The sequence below is a fragment of the Phaseolus vulgaris genome, chromosome 2 (assembly GCF_051622355.1).
Source record: "Phaseolus vulgaris cultivar YP4 chromosome 2, ASM5162235v1, whole genome shotgun sequence".
NCBI classification, from domain to species: Eukaryota; Viridiplantae; Streptophyta; class Magnoliopsida; order Fabales; family Fabaceae; genus Phaseolus; species Phaseolus vulgaris.
The window spans coordinates 45,477,232-45,494,523 of record NC_143499.1 but is presented as its reverse complement, the minus strand read 5'-3'; the positions used below and the strand labels follow the sequence as shown (position 1 = coordinate 45,494,523).

The 17,292-nt window shown below is 33.0% G+C and overlaps 3 protein-coding genes and 1 non-coding gene across 5 annotated transcripts; all 4 read left to right on the top strand.

Annotated features, from left to right (window-relative positions):
• The first annotated feature begins 366 nt into the window (after positions 1–366).
• On the top strand, positions 367–448 carry TRNAS-AGA (transfer RNA serine (anticodon AGA)). The gene has a single exon. It is a non-coding gene; the product is annotated as a tRNA-Ser (tRNA).
• LOC137812554 (Pentatricopeptide repeat (PPR) superfamily protein) lies at positions 370–2,676 on the top strand. 2 transcript variants are annotated; one of them, XM_068614625.2, is made up of 2 exons: positions 370–1,973; positions 2,209–2,676. In XM_068614625.2, the coding sequence occupies exons 1-2, from the start codon at positions 558–560 to the stop codon at positions 2,302–2,304; spliced, it is 1,512 nt and encodes a 503-aa protein (XP_068470726.1). In that variant the 5' UTR covers positions 370–557; the 3' UTR covers positions 2,305–2,676. The 2 variants fall into 2 exon arrangements, with proteins under 2 accessions (XP_068470726.1, XP_068470727.1); XM_068614626.2 differs by lacking the exon at positions 2,209–2,676 and having other exon boundaries at positions 370–2,200.
• A 2,299-nt stretch (positions 2,677–4,975) lies between these two features.
• On the top strand, positions 4,976–5,828 carry LOC137812556 (NFU1 iron-sulfur cluster protein). The gene is made up of 2 exons (XM_068614628.2): positions 4,976–5,139; positions 5,243–5,828. Exons 1-2 carry the CDS (start codon positions 5,122–5,124, stop codon positions 5,717–5,719), a joined length of 495 nt encoding a protein of 164 aa, XP_068470729.1. The 5' UTR covers positions 4,976–5,121; the 3' UTR covers positions 5,720–5,828.
• Positions 5,829–5,905: 77 nt separating this feature from the next.
• Positions 5,906–10,629, top strand: LOC137812552 (calnexin homolog). Its single transcript, XM_068614623.2, has 6 exons — positions 5,906–7,004; positions 7,136–7,205; positions 8,711–9,837; positions 9,943–10,014; positions 10,100–10,216; positions 10,305–10,629. Exons 1-6 carry the CDS (start codon positions 6,900–6,902, stop codon positions 10,458–10,460), a joined length of 1,647 nt encoding a protein of 548 aa, XP_068470724.1. The 5' UTR covers positions 5,906–6,899; the 3' UTR covers positions 10,461–10,629.
• The last annotated feature ends 6,663 nt before the right edge of the window (positions 10,630–17,292 follow it).

Sequence of the window (17,292 nt, the reverse complement as noted above, 5' to 3'; positions counted from 1 at the left end):
AAAACCCACACTAATGCTTCAGTGGGCTTACTATATTGGGTAGTGAGTGTACTATAAATAAAGAAAACCAATACTCTACTTTTTCTTATTCTTCTACTTTCCTATTATATAACCACTATGCTATCTAACACACATCGATGTACGGAGAGGAATACCAATTATTGGAACCCCTCCTCATAAAATAACCCACTTAGGTTGTGCTAGGATATAAAAAACAATCTTAATATTTTATATCCAATTTATATTTTTTTATTATACATATTAATTATAATTTTCATCAAAAAAATATTAAAATCACCTATTTTTACTTGCTTGTTTTGGTATCAAAACAGATATAACGTATTGGATGATAAATTTATCATCAGCGTGGACGTGCCAGAGTGGTTATCGGGCATGACTAGAAATCATGTGGGCTCTGCCCGCGCAGGTTCGAATCCTGCCGTTCACGTTTTTTTGAATTTAGTTAATTTTTGAACATCTAGTTGGATTTTGTGTTTTGTTTTAGCTCTTTCTTTTTTGCATTGCTCTACTGTGACGACATGTGATATGAATCTCCAATGCCTCAAAACACCTTGCAACTGATAAACCAATGCAAATCCATTTCCCAACTGTACCAAATCCACGGCCACACCATCACCGCCGGCGTCTTACCTCCCCACACACTCCCTATCTTCAACAACATCCTCTCCACCCTCACCACCCTACTCTCCTCCCCCAATACCACCACAACCCATTATTCCAACTCAATAATAACCTACTATGCACTCTCCCTCTTCCATTCCCTCCCAAACCCCACCACATTCTCCTTCAACACTCTCATCAGAATCCATACTCTCCTCCTCTCCCCTCTCCCCGCCCTCCGCCTCTTCTCCACCCTCCGCCGCCTCTCCCTGCCCCCTGACTTCCACACCTTTCCTTTTGTCCTCAAAGCCTGCGCCCAACTCTCTTCCTCTTCCCTCGCCCAATCCCTTCACTCCCAACTCCTCAAGTTCGGCCTTTTACCCCATTTGTACGCCTTCAACTCCCTCATACGTGTATACTCCGTCCTCGATAGATTCAACGATGCCCACAAACTCTTCTACGAAAGTCCCCACAGAGACATTGTCTCCTACAACGCCTTGATTGATGGGCTCGTCAAAATCCGCCAGATTTCCCGCGCGCGCCAACTGTTCGATGAAATGCCCGTGCGAGATGAAATAACATGGGGGACCATGATCGCGGGGTATAGTCACTTGAAACTGTGTAACCAAGCCATTGAACTCTTTAGTGAGATGATGGCTTTGGAGGTTAAGCCGGATAATATAGCGTTGGTGTCGGTTCTCTCCGCTTGTGCTCAGTTGGGGGAGTTGAAACAAGGTAGCATCGTCCATGATTTCATTAAACGGAATAGGATACGGGTTGATTCGTATTTGGCAACCGGGTTGGTGGACTTGTATGCGAAATGTGGGTGTGTTGAGGCTGCGAGGGATGTGTTTGAGTCTTGCGAGGAGAAAAAAGTGTTCACGTGGAATGCCATGCTTGTTGGGTTTGCGATTCACGGGGAAGGATCGATGGTGTTGGAGTATTTCTCTAGAATGGTTGCGGAGGGAGTCAAGCCTGATGGGGTGAGCTTGTTGGGGGTATTGGTGGGGTGTAGCCATGCGGGTCTAGTTTGTGAAGCGCGAAAAGTTTTTCATGAGATGGAAACTGTGTATGGGGTTGATCGGGAGGAGAAGCATTATGGTTGCATGGCTGATATGTTGGCCAGGGCTGGGTTGATTGAGGAAGCGATGGAGATGATAAGAGGGATGCCAAGTGGGGGTGATGTGTTTGCGTGGGGAGGGTTGCTTGGAGGGTGTAGGATTCATGGGAATGTTGAGATTGCAAAAAAAGCAGCGAAGCAAGTCATGGAGATTAAGCCTGAAGATGGTGGGGTGTATTCTGTTTTGGCTAATATTTATGCTCACAGAGGGCAATGGGACGATTTAGTCAAGGTAAGGAGATCATTGAGTGCTAACAAAAGGGCCAAGAAGATTACTGGTTGTAGTTTGATCAGATTGAATGACGATACCTAGTCTAAGATGCGGATGATGTATAGATTACAGTTGTTAGGTTAGGATATATTTGACTATGACTGATTGTTATTTTAAAAAAATTGGCTAATAATTTGTTACTGTTGTTGTTTGTAATTAAATATCTGCACTTAGTTTTTTGCTGTCCTCCAACCAGCTCAAGAGCTTCGTGATATCGAGGGCCTTCAAAGACCTTCTTTTTGCTCATGGCAATGCATCACAGGAAAAGTGTCACCTATTACAGTTGAAATGATAGCGAGAAAAATCCCAACTACAGAACTTTGAAGAATACATAATTGAAGCACTTTCAACTACCACAACCAGTCTAAGAAAAGATGGCACATTCAGAAGTCCTGCAGTCGTCAAGTAATGCTTGGGTAAGATGTCCGCAAGAAATGTGTTGGAATTTAGATATCTACTGTTATGTTATTTTATTTACTGACAAAAAATAGATAACCTAAATTCTGATAACTTAATTGTAATCACAACAAAGGAAGAACATCTATAAGCAAAGGAGACAAAAAGAAGGATAGTACATTGAATGTCTTAGTTTGAGTAGTCTTATAACTTTTGGCTAAAATAATTTGATGCTCACCGTGAAGTTCAGGACAACACTTTTGACGTCTATCTTTCAGTTACAATGGATAAGTGAACCAGTTTTTATGATATTATGTTATAAATACTGCGTAATTTCATTTTCTCCCCTCTTTACTATCTAAATAGATGTTGATATTCGCCTTCGACTATAAATTATTATCATAAATTATGAATTTATTAGTATTAAACTAAAAAAATAGCTTGTTCTCCTATTAGGTTCTTTTATTCTATACATTTATTTTACATGTTTTGTATTTGTAAATATGTTTATATTTGTAAGAATGAAATTGTGCTTACTTTTTCATGCATTTAAATGAAAATTTAATTGTTGGTCACATCAAATTTTTAATTAAAACTAATTAACTTCTTTTGCGACTTACGTTCTTGTCTTATTTATTAATTATATTCATTTTAAATGGTAGACATTTGGGTTATATAGTCTAATTTAATTTTTTATTTATATTATTATATTAATTAATCAATTGATATTCCACTAAAAACTTAAAATTTATATTTTGTAAAGAATTTTGTTTCTATCTAACTATATTTTTGAAGTTCAAAACAACAGTAATTACTCTCTCGTCATTTATGTTTTCACCCATGTCTTTATTGTAAATTGTAAGGTAGAATTAAAAAATCATAAATAAAAATCTTTAAATTATTTTATTACAATCACGTTACAACATTTGTTTATTTATTTTAAAAATATATACTAATAAAGTTTAAAATATTTTATTGTCATTTTACAAACATTTGTTTATTTATTTATTTATTTATTCTTATTTTTTACTTTACAACAATATTTGTCATTTTTAACAAATCATATTTTCAATCAATATCATTTATATGACAGTGTAAATGACACATTTCATGATGTAAAACCATCTTTGTGTTTTTTTTAATGAGACATGCAAAATAATAAAGCCATGTAAACACTTTAAAAATATATATGTTAATCATCAATTTGTTAATGTGAGAGACATCTAATCATTCCCTTCTTTTTTTAATCACTTTTAAAATTGATAGAATGAGATAGTTCAAATTTCCCTCTCTAATTATAATCAATATATTTTTTTTATTAATTATTATCAAAGTTGATAGAGTGAGACACTTTGTCTTCCTATTTAATTACTATATAGATTGATAGAGAAATAAAACTTCTCCCTCTCGTGTCATTCTCAAGGTTGATAAAATAAGAGACTTCAATTATACTCATAAATAATCATCATCAAAGTTGATAGGGCCAGACATTAAGTTATCACATCAATGACTTCAAAAATAAGAAGTCTGGTGGAATAAGTAGTAAATCATATCAAGAATTAATACAAGAATTTGGAATAAAATAATGAACAATGCAACATATAATTTATTATGTGCAAATGAAAATACAAAATAATTTACAATACAATAAAAAAAAAGGATAACTAGCAATGTTACTACATGGAAATTGTTACCAAATGGAAGATGTCCTAATATTAAAAAAAAATAGTTACCAAATGGAATGGTAAACACATGATCCACATGAAAAACAAGATAACTCTTGATAAAATAGAAATGGAAGGGAAAAATACAAGACATTAAATGTCTTGTCCTCGAAAAAGAAGCATTCAAAAATTGTAAAGAAGTTAGATTTTGAATTAGTAAATTATTAAGATCAAAATAAGAACTCGTTACATATCAATCTATACGATATTTGAGATTGAAATTACTATTAAATTATTTATCTACTTATACGATAATCTATTGGTTCATATTTGAAACGGAAAAATCATATACTGATATGTTATTTAACAAGTTGTTGGATAATCTTAAATAATTATATATATTAATCACATAACTTTAAGTACTTTAAACAACAAACCGTACAATAGAAATCGAAAATATGAAAAATTAACCCTTAAACATAAGCGATTATTATCTTTTTCATCGACAAAGGTTAATTAAGGATTAATTAGTATATTACTTTTTTTTATAAAAAAAAACGAATAATTAAATTAAATTATACATTTTAAATCCTAAATTCTAAACTTTAAACCAACCATTACAATATGGTAGGGATTGCAATACACACCCACCATCCAAAAAAAATGTACCAAACATTCAATACCATTGTTATATAAAAATAAAATAAAATAACGCAATGTGTGTATCTTATCTTATTATCTTATGTAGTTTAGGCATTGGTAAATAAGATTCTGAGTACTCACTGTAAAATCGTGTCACTTCCGGAGCCTTCTGCGGCTCACGTGTCAAAAGCAGAAAGCGACACGTGCCCTGTGGCTTCCACATCCTTCAACGTGGCTCCAGAACATTCTTTCTCTGCCCAGCCTCACTTCGCTATCTCTGCAAACGATCATATCCACCAAACTATATAAGAGCGCCACTAGAATAACCAACAACCACAGCATTCAAAAAACGAACACAAGCTGATTTCAGTTTTCGCAGCTGCAAGAAACAAGTACAATTGGAAATCATGGTTTTCAGGCCTATGGTAAGATTTTGTTGTTTCTTCAAGTTGTTATATATGTGTGATGCATTTATGTTAATATGTAGCGTGATGTTATTGACAATGACGATGTGATGTGGTGGTGCAGAGGGGAAATTGGTTAGCAGCGTTGAAAAACGGTGTTGGAGGTAGGGCAGCGTACACAACCTCAACAGCACCAAAGATGAAAGCGTACGCAGCTTCGGCGGATTACGGGCGTGCTAACCAGCAGAAGGGGAAGTCATCGAAACAGGACTTTGTGGCGGTGTACGTGGCGATTGGGATGATCACGTTGTCGACGGGGCTAGGTCTCCACACTGCGTGGCAGCAATTGAGGAATTCCCCAACGGTGCACGTGAAGAAGCAGAGAAGAGAGACTCTCCCCGAAGTGGTGGAACCCGATCACGTGGCGGAGGAGACTGAGAAGTTCATCAAGCAATCCTTCTTCCGGAAAGTGGCGCACGTGCAAGACCGCATCTACCCCGATCACCACCACATCCCTAACTCCGCCGCCAAAGATACCTATACCCACACCCCCCGTCTCGAGACTCTGAAATCCGTTGGAGTTGATCCTTCCCACGTCTGAGTCTATGTAAATACAACTCAACCACCTCTCTCTGTGTAACTCACTGCAGTGGCTTTCGCTACTTGCTTTTTCATGTTAAATATTATAACGTAATCAAATTCTAATTTAATCTTCAACAACTACTTACTAATAAATTTAGTACAACACCAAGTTACACTTTGGAAGCTTATATCGTACAAAATACGCTTAGGACACAAATTATTACACCAGAAGCAGTACTTACAAGCTAAACAATGTAGTTAATTACCAAATTATCTTTACCTCAAACAAAAAAATGAATAAAATAATGTAAATATACAGATAAAAACAAATGTGATTTCACCCCTTTTATGATGACAATATTTGGGTTTTTCATATATTACTTATTTTAAGTAAAAATATATTCTTGTAATTTAAAGAATTTTTAATCAAATTACGCTTCATGTATTTTTAAAGTGTAAAAATCTGTATTTATATTAAAAAACATTTAATTTAAATACGTGTTAAAGATTAGATAACGAAACTTATTTCAGATATGTATAAATAAAAACATATCCTAACTTTTATTGTCTTGTAATTATACTTAATAATTTTCAAAATTTTAGAAAATATAACAAGAATTAAAATCTCCGTACTATAATATTTATATATTTTTACACATTGTTGTTTGTTTATAATTTAGTATTAAATTTATTATATCTTTATGTTTTCTTTCTGTAAAAGTTGTAGGTATAAACCTTGCTGTTACTAGTGTAACTTAAGTTACATATTTTCCTTAGCAAACATGTAGCTAAACTAGGTATTAATGATTAAACTAAGTGTTTTTATGTTTATATAAATTCGTACATTTTCATTCAGAATAATTAATTTAAATAAGTGTTAGAAGTAAGATAACTAACTTTATTTATAATAGTCATAAATAAAACTTTAAAAAAAATTAAAATAATTATGAGTACTTATGCTACTTATATTACATGTTTGTAGCGAAGCAGGTGTGATGTAAAAAGGACACGTGGCAATATACTATTGGGTAGTGTCACGTGGCCCATACAACCATTGGTTGAAACAGCACAAGGCAAAGTGTGAGAGAGATCTATATATGATGCCAAATACTCTGAATAGCACTGAGATTTAAACACTTTCTAGAGATTGGAAATTTCTCTTCCGTGACAGGGTTAGGGTTTCACAGTTGTAGTGGAACATGGGAGAACGAAAGCGAATCCCTCTCGGGATGTTTGCGGTGCTCCTCTTGATTTCTGCCTGTTCTTTTCAGTTTCTCTGCGCTACTGAAGATGCAGATGACGCGGTAATTCTTCATTTTCATCTTCATTTCCTCCTTTTCATTTGTTTCAATTTTTGTTTTCTGTTTTTTCATGATTGGATCTCCGTTTTTGCCACATTCTGACTAATCAATTGTCACTTCTTCATGTGTTTTAGATCTTCTACGAATCATTCGATGAGGATTTTCAAGATCGTTGGATCGTGTCTCAGAAAGAGGAATACAGTGGTAATTAACACAAGCTCAGTTCATTCTATGTGATTTCAAATTGTTCAATAGTTTTTCTGGTGCGCTGTTGAATGTATACTGTTTCTCTTTTTTTACTGTGTTGTAAAGTTGTTCTTTCCTATATTTGTTTAATATTATTAGTTTCCATTTTTTATAACTCTGCTCATTCACGGATGAGAATTTCTCTCGAGACATCCTTTCAATCTAATGGTTGTTTGCTGTTGTTAGCTTCAATCCAATATTTGTTTAATGTGTTAGCTTTAATCCAATGTTTGTTTAATGTTGTTAGTTTCAATGTCACACAATTGCGTCCGAAATCTAAATTTATTGACATGATTGGACGAAATTCAATGACGATCTTTCTATACCTATGATTATAGACTCACAAAACAATTTCTGTAAAACATACTAGCAGGAGGGGTCTGCTAAATGAGTGCTAAATCTGTATTGGTTAATGTGTTAAATTCTCTCAATTATTAGTAACCCATACTTTTGCTTGTTGTAGAGTATATATTCCATTGAATACTTATTCACTGCCATTGTCCAGTGTACCTTAAACGTACTAGTTGTCATTTGCATTCATTTACATGGTAATATTGAAGTTATTTTTAAATGATGTGTATTTTAGTGATTAACTATGTATGTTACGATAATCGCTTATTTAGTTAACATATCCTTTTATTTCATTACATAATTTACTCTAAAAAGAGTGTACTATATATAATTTATTTTATTTTTTTATATTACATTTTCACTTTTTACTTTTGCTATATTTCTCTTTAACCAAACACATATTACTCTACTTCTCAACTATTTACCTTCATTCCTAACCTGCCAACTTTCTCTCCCTCTATTTCTTATCCCTTTGCCAAACAAGACATTGTTAAGGATCATATGTGTGTGTCTATAAGGGATGCAATTCCAGTGAGAGGGTATTTATTTGTGAGAGTGTGAGGAACATTGATCATAGAACCACAATGCTTATAGCCACATTACCATTGATAAAGGTTGATGTAAATTGTGCTAAGTATACTGTATTCGCTTTTCAGTATATTTAATACAACAATTTATTTTGAATATTGTATTGCTTATTTTAAATACTAGTTGTTAGCTATAGTCCTATTTATTTATGTGAAATTAAAGTTTGTGCATATTAATAATCTAGTTTATTACATTTGAAGTAGATTAAATATTTTAATTTTTTGCTTGTGTTGTGAAAACATGGAGGTTTGGGTCATACACCCATGCAAATTATCCCACTCCTCTTGTAATGTTACTTTATTAATGATATATTGCTAAATCTAATCTAATATCTTATCTAAACATGGAGGTTCTAATGCTTATAATTTGTGCTGCTGAGATTTAATGATCAAAATTGTGTGCAATGATAGGGAATATAGTTGCTGGAGTATTGTAAAATGTACCGTTAAATATTGCTTATGTTACTTGATTGATGAAATATTGCTAAATTTAATATAATATCTGATATATCATCTGGATTATAGGTGTCTGGAAACATGCCAAGAGTGAGGGACATGATGATCATGGTCTTCTTGTCAGTGAGAAAGCAAGAAAATATGCCATAGTGAAGGAACTTGACAAGGCAGTGAGTCTCAGGGATGGAACTGTTGTTCTCCAGTTTGAAACTCGGCTTCAGAATGGACTTGAATGTGGAGGAGCATATATAAAATATCTCCGACCACAGGATGCTGGATGGAAATCTAAGGAATTTGACAACGAATCTCCGTATTCTATCATGTTTGGTCCTGATAAGTGTGGTGCCACAAACAAAGTACACTTCATTTTCAAACACAAGAATCCCAAGACTGGGGAGTATGTTGAGCACCATCTTAAGAATCCCTCTTCTGTCCCTTCTGATAAATTAACTCATGTGTACACGGCTATTTTGAAGCCTAACAATGAGGTGCAAATTTTGCTTGACGGGGAGCAGAAGAAGAAGGCAGACTTCTTAAGTGCTGATGATTTTGAACCTCCACTTATCCCGACCAAGACAATCCCAGATCCAGATGATAAGAAGCCTGAGGACTGGGATGAGAGAGAGAAAATTCCAGACCCAATTGCAGTAAAGCCAGATGACTGGGATGAGGAAGCACCCTTGGAAATTGTTGATGAAGAAGCTGAAAAACCTGAAGGATGGTTAGACGATGAACCTGAGGAGATAGATGATCCAGAGGCAACAAAACCAGAAGATTGGGATGATGAGGAGGATGGTGAATGGGAAGCCCCAAAGATTGAGAACCCAAAATGTGAAGCCGCCCCAGGCTGTGGTGAGTGGAAAAGGCCAACGAAGTCGAATCCAGCTTATAAAGGAAAATGGTATGCCCCACTTATTGAAAATCCTGCTTATAAGGGTATATGGAAGCCTAGGGATATTCCAAACCCTGCTTACTTTGAACTTAAAAAACCTGATTTTGAGCCAATCGCTGCTATTGGTATTGAGATTTGGACAATGCAAGATGGCATTTTGTTTGACAACATCTTGATAGCTAAAGATGATAAAATTGCTGAGTCCTATCGGGAGACTACATGGAAACCCAAGTTTTCAGTTGAAAAAGAAAAACAGAAGGAAGAGGAAAATGAAGCTGGATCAAGTGGTATTGCAGGCTTCCAGGTAACGTCATTTTTGCATTTTTAGTTTACTCTCGCTTTCATGTCTCGTTTATTTTAGTTTTCAGCATTATGTCCTCATGCAAAATATTACCTTTTATCCTTTCAGAAGAAGGTATTTGACATTTTATACAAGATCGCAGACATTCCCTTCCTGAGTGCCTATAAGCCTAAAATCCATGTAAGTAGCATGCAAATATTTGTCTTCCTTCCTAATAGCGTCTTCTTGGAAAATGACTTAAAATTCTATCTATCTTTTTCTGCAGGATCTCATTGAGAAAGGTCAAGAGCAACCCAATCTCACTGTTGGCATCCTTGTAGCCATTTTGGTTATCTTCGTTTCAATTTTCTTCAGGATCATATTTGGTGGGAAGAAGCAGCCCGTAAGTAGTTAAACAATGCTCACTTTTATTCTTGTATGTACATTGCCTGGAAAAAAAAATTATACTGAGTGTCTTTGGGATTGTGCAGACGAAGGTGGAGACGAAGGTGGAGAAGACAAATGTAGAGTCCTCTAGCAGCAACAAAAAAAGTGGTGAGAATGTGGAGAATGAGGAAAACAAAGAGAAGGAGGAATCCTCATCGTCTGCCCCTGCCCGTCGGAGGTCAATTAGGAGAGAGAATTGAAATTGAAATATGAGTGAATCATTTTGTGTGTGACATGGTCACTCTTGGAGACTTAGTTTTATTCGAATTGTTTGAGGAGGATGTACAATTACAATTATTTTATTTTTCTTTATATTTTTAGTAATGTAGCAAAGAAATCCATTTCTTCTATAAATTTTGAATTGTCTTCACATTCACATTTCTTAAATTCTTTTATACAGTCCCCATATTTTTATTTAACGAAAACAAAAATATATAATTAAAAAATTGATGTATTGTTAAATTTGTAATAAAATATATAAAAATATAATAGGTAGTTGATTTATTTTTAGTATGTCACATAATTACTCGTTATATGTAGGTTATTATTATTAAAAAATATTTATTCTTAAATTTATTTATTAATAATAAAAGGATTAACTGTTTTTTAGTGTATCCTTATGAACATAATGTATTTGTTTTCTTATTATTTATAAAATAAACTATTATAATACATAAGAATTTCTATAAATATTAAAATTAGTAACAAATATTTATTTTAATTTTTCTATATTAGTTTTTAATACTTTAATATAAATTTTTATAATTACTATAATATCTGTTTTTTTAATTATGTATTTTATTATCATTTAAAAAAGTAGATACACATGTCCCTATATAAAATTTAAAACGCCGATTAACAAATACTAAGATTAAAAAGGTAAAATTATGAAAATTAAAGTTAAAAAATTAAAATTTTTTATTAACAAACATTAATATAAAGAATGATGAAAATCAATATTATGATAAAAAAGATAAAGGATAAGAAAAAAAATACATTTAAAACAGTTGTAAAAACCATTTACCCAAGACATAATTTATTATTATTAAGATAGTTACTTAAGAAAAAAATTATTTTGGATAAACATTTCTCTTTTAAAAAAAATAATATTCTAGTTAATTTGTGATTTTTTTATTTTTAAAAACAAATTATAAATATAAAATTAAGATAATATGAATAAATAATAAGGTTCTATAATATATATATATATATATACACATTTATATATTTAAATATAATTTCTATATCTTAGAAAAAAGAGATATCATTAATATTTTATTTATTAAAAATAAAGATGTTTTTTTTAATAAGAATATTGCGATAGATTATCAATTATCAGTCATTTTACTGTTGGTATTGAAGATACAATTTTTAAATAGTTATCGCAATGTAATAATAAAATAGAAAAGTAAATAGTGTGATCTCATGTAATTTTAATATAATTAATTTAAATTTTATTAGAAACATATTAATCATATCTCTAAGCTTAAAATAGATAATAAACTCATAAGAATCATCATTAATGAAATATTATATAAATTAAAATATATTTATTTTGTAATGATAACAATTAAATTATCATTATAAAATGATGATTGACTATCAAGATTTATGATATAACAACAAATAACAAGAAGTTCAAACAATAAAAAAACATGACTATGAATTAATATGAGTGGTATACAATACTAAAGGAATAGAAATAAATATACATATAAAAATGATCAGGGTAATTCAAATAATAAATTTTATTGGTTGAGATTTTTCAAATTCAAACATTTCAATTTGGTCAAGTAATATGTAAGGTCCTTAGTGAGATTCATCAAAGAAATAGTACATGTTAAAAATTATGTAGATCTCAAACTATCTTTGATGAATCACCATTCAATATATATTTATTGAAATTGATACTTTGTACTCATCCAACTTCAAATTGAGTTAACATGAATTTGTTCACTTCATGCATATGGCCATGAAGTTTCCAACTAAAAATAGGAGTCTTGTAACTCAATATCAACCCTAAAGAAGCTAGAGAATGTTATGTCCACAACGTAATAATGTTATCTTACACTTTAAATATGTGAAGAGAAGAAAGTATAAGGCTTGCACCGAAAGCCAAGGTTAAAACATAAAAAAAATGATAGAAACAATTGTCAATCTATTAGAGGAAGAACCATGAAAGTCACACCAAAGCTACGATGTCAATATGTTCTTGATTGAAAACTATAATAATCATACCAAAGACATCGACTTGGACCCATACACTAAGTGAATAACCATTGACCATCATTTGATAAAAAGATGTTTAAGTTCTAACTCAGATTATAGCGAGGCAAATGTACCTACATTGACCAAATCACATTATGCCTTATCATGAAGCAACACAATAATGTATTCTTTTATAATACCAACCTTTTTAGAGGGAGTGTAGCTGGCATGCTAGGAATGGATACCAATTTTATTTGCCACAAGTTGACTATCTTTTCAAAATCCAATTCTATAACCTAAAAGAAGCACAAACTAGGTAAAAGAAGTCCTTAAATTATTAAGAAGTTGACTTCATCCGAGAAATCAACTACATTATATGGTTGACCAATGTTGTCATTATTAAGAAGTCATATGATAAACGAAAAATGTACACAAATTATACTAATCTTAATAAAGAATTTCCAAAAATTCTTGTCTCTTGTAGAGTATTGGTTAATAAGAAGACAATTCATAAGGTTTTGAGATTCTTAGCTTTTTAGTTGCATATTTTGGGTACAATCAAACAAAGATAAGATTGTTTTTATCATTGAAGAAACAAACTATGTTATAATGTCATTTCATTTGGCTTAAAAATATTGGAGCAACCTATCAGTATCTCATGGATAAAATCTTCAAAGATTGGACTAACATCAAAGATCACTTGTAACACCTTATATGAGCCTTTGTGAGGTAAAAAAAGTATATGTGTTTGAACCCATAAAAGTATGTTTTGGAGTTAAAGGAGACAAATTCTTTGATTTCATTATCATTGAGGTATTGAGAAAATCCTAACAAATACGAAACTATTCTCTTTATTCAAAGCTCTCTAAACATTAATGAAGTCTAATGGTTGAACCATACTTCCAAAGCTTTCAACTAGTAGTAAATATTAACTACTTAATTTATAAAGTATTGCAAAAGATAAATTTTTCGAACAAGAAAAAGCTAGCATCCCAATGAAAAAACAAATTTTAGTTAATAATTTTTTAACTATCTAGGACAAACATGAATGGTCATTGAATGTGGATTGTTCATCAAACAAGAAAGACAAACAAAATTATGTGATTTTAGCATGCAAAAACTTCATGATATAACTTATACAAAACTCAAGTAAATATGAACTCAAAAGCATTAACGTAGTAGACAAGAGTTGTAGGATTTGTGCCACCAAAAACTTGGTCACATGAGTGAGAAGGATTAATAATATAAATCTCAATTAAGAAGTTGATCAATATTAAGGATATGACAAATCAATCTTGTAATCATTGTTTGTGTGGTAAATAATGAAAAATTCATCTCAACTCCACATCTGTAAAGAGACTATAATTACTTAGTGTGGTGCATTTTATGTATGTGGTCCCTTAGGGGTATAATCACTAGGTGGTAGTATGTATTTTCTAACACAATTTATAGATTGCATGTTGTGGTATAGCAAGAAAAAAAGTTGCAGTTTTTGCGCTCAGATAATAGAATAGAGTATACTTCCTGGATTTGAATGTCTGTTACAAGAAAGATGACATTTGGCAAGAGAAAATAGTACGTATTCAAATACGTATTGTCACACAAATAAAAAAGAGATGATTGTGCTTTATGTAGGATGAGGTTGATTCTTTGGGGAGAATCATACATGTGATTTAGTTTAAATCCTTAAAGAAGAAAAAAAAAATTGTAAGGAATAAATGGGTGTTCAAGTCTGTTATTTTATACACGATAAAAATTTGAATTTGTATAAATTTCAAAAGTATTTTTTTTTATTCAGATTTTATTATTATTAATTCTGATTTTATTACCCTTAAACTATTTTACCGTTTGCATTAATGGTTAGTTTACAGGCATTTTAGTTAGTCTTCTTATTTTATAGGTTACCGTAATTGTATTGTATTTTATTATATATATGATTGAGTAAATCAAAATGAATAAGATCAGTTTTGCAATTCTGTGCAGTTACGTTCAATCAGTTGCTATAACCTTTTGCCCTTTCTTATTTCCTTCAATTAGTTCCTACAACTGGTATCAAGAGCTAGGTTGTTATCATGAACTCTACCCAGTTATAAGTCTCTATCCTTGATGGAAAAAATTACAATCGGTGGTGTGTGCAAATGAGAGTTTTATTTGATTATCATGAGTTATGGGATGTTGAGAGTGGAGTGTCTACATTAGCTGCTAATGCAACTGAGGCGCAATGAGTAGCGTATCGTGATCAGTAGAAGAAGGACAATAAGGCTTTGTATCTCATCCATGAATGACGAGATGCGTTTGAGCAGATAGAATGAGCAATAACAGCCAGTGAGGCTTGGACAATTTTGTCAACCAATTATAAAGGTGATGACAAGATCAAGAGGGTGCGTCTTCAAACCCTAAGACGCCAATATGAACTGCTGCAGATGGAAACCACAGAGACTATTGATGTCTATATAAATAAAGTTCTTGCCTTGACAAATCAGATGAAGACCAATGGTGAAACACATTCGGAGCAAACAAAGGTGGAAAAGATTTTGAGATCTTTAACTCCCAGATTTGAACATGTTGTTGCCGCAATTGAAGAGGCTAATGACATTTCAAAAATGACAGTAAGGTTATTGTCTGGTTCTCTACGAGCGCATGAGCAGCGGATGAATGACAATAAGATTGAAAAACCAATTGAACAGGCTTTACAAGCACAAGCCTCAATTGGTAGCTCCTATCATAAACATGGTAGCTATTTCAACAAAGGTCGTGGTGGCCAGAATCATGGAGGCGCTTGGCGCGAGGAACGTGGTCGCGGAGGACAAGGAGACATTTATAATAAATCAAATGTTGAGTGTTATAATTGCCATAAACGTGGTCATTATGCAAATGAGTGCAGATCAAAAGGTGATAATCATGCTGTCAATTGTGCTCAAGAAGAGAGTAATCACGTACAAGATGAAGAGGATCATACAATACCAATGGCAGCCACATCAAATGAAACCCCAAACACTGAGACTTGGTATTTAGATACAGGTTGCACGAATCATATGTGTGGTAAGAAGGAGTTGTTTGCAGATTTGGATGACTCATTTCGCACAAAAGTGAAATTCGGTGATGGCAGGTTCGTTCCGATGACTGGAAAAGGGCGAATTCTTATCAAATTGAAGAATGGTGATCACAGGTACATCTATGATGTTTTCTATGTACCTGATATGAAAAGTAATTTGTTGAGTATGGGGCAGCTGGCCGAGAAGGGTTATGTGATGCACATAGTTGAAAATAAATTATCAATTTTTGATAAAAAAAGGTAGTTTGATTCTTAAATCCTTTTTATCAAAGCCGCATGTTTCCGGTAGATATTCATATGGGTGATTTCAAGTGCTTGAATGCAATAGTGAATAATGAATCGTGGTTATGACATTTACGCTTTGGACACTTAAATTTTCAGAGTTTGAAAAAACCTTTCCAAAAGAAATATAGTGAATGGTTTACCCCATATTCATCACCCTGATCAATTGTGTGAGGCTTGCATTTTTGAAAAGAATCACAGGATACCATTTGTTAAGGAGCCTTGGCGTACAAAATTTCCTTTGGAGCTTGTTCATACAAATGTTTGTGGCCCGATTAACATATCATCAGTTGGAGGTAATAAGTATTTTTTAACCTTTATTGATGATTTTTCAAGGAAAACCTGGATTTATGTATTGAAAAGCAAGGATGAGGTATTCCAGTGGTTTAAAATATTTAAAGCATTTGTTGAAAGAGAGAGTGACAGACAAATCAAGATGGTGTGTAGTGATGGAGGAGGTGAGTACAAGTCTAATGAATTCAAGAGGCACTGTGAAGAACTTGGGTTGCAACATAACATAACTTGCCCCTACACACCTCAACAACACAATGGAGTTGCTGAGAGAAAGAATAGAACAATCATGGACATGGCGAGGAGCATGCTTAAAGCGAAATGTATGCCAAATTATTTTTGGGTTGAGGCCGTAACATGTGCGGTATATTTGATAAACAGATGACCCACTCGGAGTGTTCCTAACACAACTCCGATTGAGGCATGGAGTGGATTTCAAACCCAATGTGCAACACTTGAAGGTATTTGGGTCAATTACTTATGCTCATGTTCCCAAGGCAGCAAGATCGAAGTTGGATGATAAGGCAGTGAAGACCATTTTCATTGGATATAAGCATGAGGGATACAAACTGTACAATCCAATGACAAAGAAGGTGATTATCAGTCGTGATGTTACATTTGCCGAAGATGAGGAATGGCAATGGAATGCAGCAGCTAAAATGGATTCGAAAAAACAATATATTTACGTTTTGAAGGATGATGTGGAAGATGGAGTCACTCTTGAAGCACTTGCAGCTCAACCTGAAGTTGCACTTCAACCTGAAGCTGTAATTCAACCTGAAGTTACAACTCCAATTGCAACTATGATGGAGTGACCAAGAAGGCAGCAACGACAACCTGTACATCTTCAAGATTTGCGAAGTAAATCTTGATGATGAAGTTGATGACAATGGAGATTTGGTTCACTTTGCTTTTCTTGCAGAATCAGAACCTGTGAGACTTCTGATGTCATTCAACACCCCAAATGGGCAAAAGGATATGAATGAAGAATTGATGGCGATTGAGAAAAACAATATCATAACTCAAATTGGGAAGGTTGTTCCAAATTAGAATCAAGGGAGGATGTTGGTTATTCAGATTTTATTATTATTAATTTTTGATTTTATTACCTTAAACTATTTTACCGTTATATTGCATTAATGGTTAGTTTACAGGCATGTTAGTATTCTTATTTTATAGGTTACAATAATTGTAAT

Bases quoted from the DNA above. Each gene is read 5' to 3' on its own strand.
- LOC137812552 (XM_068614623.2), top strand. From the start codon at position 6,900: ATGGGAGAACGAAAGCGAATCCCTCTCGGGATGTTTGCGGTGCTCCTC. The intron at 9,838-9,942 runs GTAACGTCATTT...TTATCCTTTCAG, and splicing joins GTGGTATTGCAGGCTTCCAG to AAGAAGGTATTTGACATTTT. The intron at 10,217-10,304 runs GTAAGTAGTTAA...GGGATTGTGCAG, and splicing joins TTGGTGGGAAGAAGCAGCCC to ACGAAGGTGGAGACGAAGGT.
- LOC137812554 (XM_068614625.2), top strand. From the start codon at position 558: ATGCCTCAAAACACCTTGCAACTGATAAACCAATGCAAATCCATTTCC. The intron at 1,974-2,208 runs GTAAGGAGATCA...TCCTCCAACCAG, and splicing joins AATGGGACGATTTAGTCAAG to CTCAAGAGCTTCGTGATATC.